The 6,013-nt window shown below is 34.0% G+C and overlaps 1 protein-coding gene across 1 annotated transcript; it reads left to right on the top strand.

Moving 5' to 3' along the window:
* Window positions 1-2,110: 2,110 nt before the first annotated feature.
* Window positions 2,111-5,775, top strand: LOC139480855 (BTB and MATH domain-containing protein 38-like). The gene is made up of 3 exons (XM_071263776.1): window positions 2,111-2,315; window positions 3,802-4,095; window positions 5,305-5,775. Exons 2-3 carry the CDS (start codon window positions 3,816-3,818, stop codon window positions 5,706-5,708), a joined length of 684 nt encoding a protein of 227 aa, XP_071119877.1. The 5' UTR covers window positions 2,111-2,315; window positions 3,802-3,815; the 3' UTR covers window positions 5,709-5,775.
* Window positions 5,776-6,013: the final 238 nt, after the last annotated feature.

Below are 6,013 nucleotides of genomic sequence, written 5' to 3'. Positions count from 1 at the left end.
CTGGCGGAGCCAAAGGCCCCTGTCCAATTATAGACATATCAAACTGGGTTTGTATGGTGAATGTTGTGTCCGACTTAGCTTGCCCAGTGTAAGGATTATCCATAGGTGGAGCCAAGGGCCCCTGATCAACAGAAACTTCAGTGTTGGGTTTCTCGTGTTTTTGTTTAACTACTCTTGGTGCAGTATCAATCTTGAGAGTGGTTTCTGCTGAAGCACAAGGGTTTCCCATGATGTCTTTGTTCATAAAGTATGAAGTAGATTTACTGATAGGTGACACCACGCTAAAGGACTGATATGGTGTTGAACTAGCTGGAGTGCTAAGACACTTAGGTTGAGTTCCAAATTGTTCCTCAACCTGCTGGTTTTTATGTTTTATCAAAGTATCTAGCTTTTCTGGAACTCCACGATGTTCGTCCTGCAATAATGGTATGTGATTTTGGAACTGGGTGGTTGACTTTATTAACTGGCTTGTCTCCATTTCAGTTAAGCGGATACCTGATGTTCCAGTAGTCTCTTCCGTTTTGTCAACTTCAGCCATTGTCTTATCTTCCTCTTGTAATCCTGAAGTTATGATGGACTGTAGTCCTGAAGTTATGATGGACAAGTCCTGTTTGATTTCCTGCCTGAAACTCACTAGATCATTATGTATTTTCTGATAAAAGAATAACATGCCAGGTTCAATGAAATATTTCTTTAAAGCTGATTTTGGAACACCAGTAATGCCGGACACTGTATTAAAGTCTATGACATGTGAGGCATCTCTAACCTCAAGTATCTGTATGGCCATTTCATTGTCTATACCCTCAACTGATTGAAGTTGATCCAAGGTGGCATCCATAAGTATGATAAGTTTTGACATTCTAAAACTTCGGTTAAATTGAATGGTTTGTTATGATTGTTATTTCAAACTACTAGTAAACTGTTTCGTGCGTATGTTGTCTGTGCCTGTACTTTTTTGTGTACGAAACGGTGCTTGTCATCAACCACGATGCATGTACTGTATTTGTGCACGAAACGGTGTTTGTTATTAACCACGATGCCTGTACTGTAGTTGTCCACGAAAGGGTGTTTGTCATCAACCACCTTGCCTGTACTGTAGTTGTGCACGAACGGTGTTTGTAGTAAACCACGATGCATGTACTGTAGTTTTGTCAGAGCATGCGCAGAAATCCAACTTCCGTTCTGCTCAATTTGGACGATACAGCTAATGGCTATTCAAAATGGCGACTCACTAAAACGAGAAACTAGCCAAGCATTAAATTTCAACAGTGAATATAATGTGTAGTATTGCCTAAAAAGGTGCTAAAACTTTCCAAAATTGATGGAGGTTTTAATTGAAAATATAGCCTTTGCTATAATTTGCAGTAATATAGAGCAAATGGTGTGAAACGTACCGTGTAAAAGCGGTAGTTTCAAAATTACCAGATTTATCCTGTCGACGACGCCAATGTTGTGATCCGAGCATATAATTACTAATATAAAACAATATATATGAAACTCACCAGGGTTTATTCAGGTGATACAACAATAATACATAAAATACAGTAATAATGGGAATAAGCAATATGTCAATACATGTGGTAAGGTGAAGAGTTCGGAATCGTGTGTTCTGTGTACTACGTCACGGATACATGATAAGGAACATGTAAAACATGGACTGGTTCATTACTATATATTGGTGTTCAGCACCACACTGTATACAGTGCATGTCTAAATGTTATGTGTGTGCTGCAGTGTGTAATTTGTTTCAGTGCTGTTAAATTGTTTTGTTTGTTTCATATTATAATGTTGCTTAATTCAACGGTTGAATCTGTGTTATACAGGAAATAATTTACTTTGTTTCCATTTCGTTCATATTTATTTAGATTAAAATCACAGAATTCATACACATACTCGTTAACTTCTAAGAAAAAATACTTTTCAATTAAAAGTTGACGAAGCAATGCTTATACCGTATAATCCTTAATCTTTGCACAAGTTTTTCTCCTATTCCTACAGAAAACTTAAACTTAACCGATCTCTTAACAAGATTTATAAAAACGGGAGTAGGAAGAATGAACCCTTTTCGTTTTGATTTTCCTTGGATTGCAATATTTTAGTTATTATAATTTGTCTGTCTGAAAAAAAATTGAGTTATATGAATTAAACTTAAACAAGATATTTGAAATTTATAGCATGGTGGATGAATAGTATTAGTATATATTATTTTTAATAATAATGTAAGTTGAAAGAAGAAAGAATTTACAATTGAACTCGTCAATAAACAGAGATTTACTTCCTTGTGCATGTTGTGATAAATTGTCGTCAACGACCAAGTAAGTAGATAATACAAATGTTAAATGAATAGTTTTCTCAGCTGGAAAATTTCATTACCACATTCTAGAAATATTTCCTGTTCACAACCCACCATTGATTATAAACATTATGAAGCAATACTACTATAATGTATTTAAATTGAGTTCAAGCCTTCATTTTGTATATTTACATTGACAACGTGACGTGTGTGATGTGGTATATACCATCCTATTATCGATTAGTAACTGTTTTTAAAAGATATGTCTGGATAATGTTATGACAAAAATAAAGATAATAATATCAGTTTATATAAGTAGTGCAACCACACTTATTAAGCAGGATAAGTTTTCTGCGCCTCATTCCAGAGTACATACGTTCAATCATGACTATTCTTATTTGACAGGGGTTCGCGCTGCATTTTAATTATTTTGAAGAGTTTCAATGGTTGAAGGTCGGACTTTCTGGTGAACATGAGTTTATATCCAATTTCGACGGAAAACATGTTCCTCAATCTATAGTCCGCAGTGTTTTGGTTGTCTGTGTTTGTTTGGCTCATTATTTTTCTGTCTTCTTTTTATTTTTTATAAAAAATTATATGTTGGACTGAGCTTTCTTCCAGTATTTATAAGAAATTTCGTTTAGTTAATTATTATAGTAAATATAGCGAATGTCGTTGGTGTCGTTATTTTGCTATTGTCTTTAGTACATAGTATAACATGTAGGTTTAAAAACATGGAATAACGAGAGGGTATTTATTCATCTAAAACAGCTCTTATAACAATTCAGTATTTTTTTTTCTTCAAAATGCTTAGTCAATTAAGATTGGAGTCGAGTGCGCCTGCCCCGTGTGAGATTCGAACTAACAACCTCAGTGTTGACTTGCTAGTGGTAGAGTAGTTAAACTACTTAGACCACTCGGCCACCGATGACCCAAGCTCTTTTCAGAACTACCTGCAATCCGATATCAATCTTCATTACGAGGCTGTTTGATCGTTATACAGATGATAACAGATATTTTCCTTCGGTCGTAACTAAAGTCCCATACCGTTTTCCCGAATGTGACCTATCGCATTAAATGTATTACCGTGTTTGTAATAACAGGGGCAATACAACGGATGCCGTTTGTTGAACAAGATCTTCGTATCCTCACGGAGCACATGAGAAAACAACCAGTTTTGGTGTGATTCATGTTGCTCAGTCTTTAATTTTCTATGTTGTGTTTTGTGTACTTATGTTTGTCTATCGGTCTTTTTTTATTTCATAGCCATGACGTTATCTGTTTATTTGCGACACCTGAGTTTGAATGTCTCTCTAGTATTCTTCGACCCTCTTTTTCATTTTTGTATGCTTTACTTTGTGATGCAGTTGTCATCAGTCTCTTATAAACGTCTTGTTAATCGAATACATGTATATATAACGGATGTATCATTACTGAGCAATGATTCACCGTTGAAATTTACAACTTCTTGACCTGTTTTGATTGGCATATATCTTGTCTTATTCTAGTTATTAAATCTATTATGGAGAGTGCCAAAAGAATGAAACCAGAAAATGACGATGAGGAAGAAAAATCGTTATCAGCGTTTCATTTCCCGGATTTGACAATCAAAGTTGGTAATGAAAAGCTTTTTGTCAACAGAGACCAGCTAATGGCAGAGTCGCCAGTTTTCAAGACAATGCTGACCGGAAACTTTAAAGAGAAGAACGCTTGTGAGATTGAACTTCCTGATAAAGCTCCAACAACATTTGCTCTCTTTTTAAGACACACACTACCTGGTTTCGATGGATTGATTTTGTCCGGTACTTTATTATATTATTGCATAATAGTACAGTACTTAGTAAAAAATACAGAAGTTATTAGATTTTATAATTTATTCTTTCAAAGCAATGAGTTATAAGAATGTGTTCCGGATGTAATGCCGGAGCTTTTATTTGTCAGCATCGTTTGCATTGCCATTTGTTTTCAAAAATTTCAGGTACGATGACGCTGAACGACGGACACTAAGTTTCCGTTAGATCAAATAATCTTAAAAAAGGGGAAACAATTCAAACGAGAAAACAATGGACATATTTTACAACAAAATAATAAACAGGAAAAAATATAACAGACATTTAACCGTATGAAGCCACGGAATTATAGGCTCTTAACTTTGGACAAGCACATACAGAATGTTGCGGGGTTAATATGTTTGTGAATCCTAACCTTCCACAGCATTTACTATACAGCACCATAAGAATTCATTAACGTTTCAGTATTAGTATTCCAGACCCGATCTATATACATTGTTAGACAGACATTGATAATTAAAAATAATGCTTTTTATTAAATATACATTTTCTTTGCTTAAGGTAGATAGGGTGTCTTCCTCCATCTTGAATTTGAAAATACCAGAAAACAAGATTCTGATCTGTAATAGAATGTGCAAATATTTAGAGAAGTTAGTAGGTAATTCATGTGTAAGAACTTTCATTTTAATATAGAAAATGACATGTTTTATCATAGTTTTGGTTGTATTTTACAAAAAACAGAAAACTTTTGTTTGATAAAAATGTTTCCATGTGTTAGGAGTTTACCTATTTCATAATGTAGCAAGAAAAGGGGTCCAGTGACCCCCTTTTTTTTTTAACTGAAAGCAAACTTAAAGCTGTCTTCTCATATGTTATCTCAAAATTATATGGTGTAATTTACGCTTTATTGCAGAAAATTGGGTTCTCCATGCATAATCTATACAAAATCTGTCAATTTTGAACATGAGCATGAAAATAAGAAAAAAAAGAATGGGCTTATTTTCATGCTCATGTTCAAAATTGACAGAATTTTACTGCTGAGAAATGGGAAATCGTTATCGGGATATTAAAGTGAAGTCGTGTATCTGCGTCATTATTGAGAAACAGATCAAGATATGAAGCAGTCCTTCTCATACACATTTTTCTTTCCTTCAGTCCGAACCGTAGTGTGAATAATCCTAAACACATCCCTTATTTTATATATATTACTTGTTTTTACAGTTGTAACAGCTCATAGCATTTTACCATTGGTACATGAATACCAGACAAATACATCATTGATAAAAATCGACAGGGTATTATCAGCATATTCAGGTGAAAATGAATACAAATCCTTAGACAAGTTAGTTGATGATATTCTAGAAGCTGAACTCTACACTCTACAGAAATATTTAACAGCTTGCATTAGAAAAGCAAGTGCATTCTCTACCATGGCGTTCGAAAGAACTGGTAGGTTTGACAAGATATCAAGTGATACAAAAGCAAAAATTTTCATAATGAGATGTAAAGCCATGGAATCAAGGATTAGCAATTGCATGAAGGTTTTAGAAGAATATTCATATGGATGTCATAGTGATTGTAACAGCAAAAAAAAGATTGAAAATACAAAAATAATACTCAGTTAAATGTACTACTACATGGTACGTAGCAGTGATGGGGTACTTGGAAAGAGTAATTGTTATTATTTGTTAATATATTGTAGAGTACGAAGACTAGGGTACATGTATTTTCATGTATTTTATTATGACGTGTGATAGACATGTAAGTCTAGTACATAGACATGTAAGATATTTTTGATGTATGTTTTAAATTGGTATTTATAAAGCATACTGTTTAATATTCTGTATATTTTATGAAAGTTATTATGTAGGAAACAGTAACTGTGTGAAATAACTTGTATTATACTACTTGTAATGCTTGTAGTCTGGAA

This window comes from Mytilus edulis, chromosome 7 (assembly GCF_963676685.1).
Source record: "Mytilus edulis chromosome 7, xbMytEdul2.2, whole genome shotgun sequence".
Taxonomy (NCBI): Eukaryota; Metazoa; Mollusca; class Bivalvia; order Mytilida; family Mytilidae; genus Mytilus; species Mytilus edulis.
This window is presented reverse-complemented; position numbering and strand designations above follow the sequence as displayed.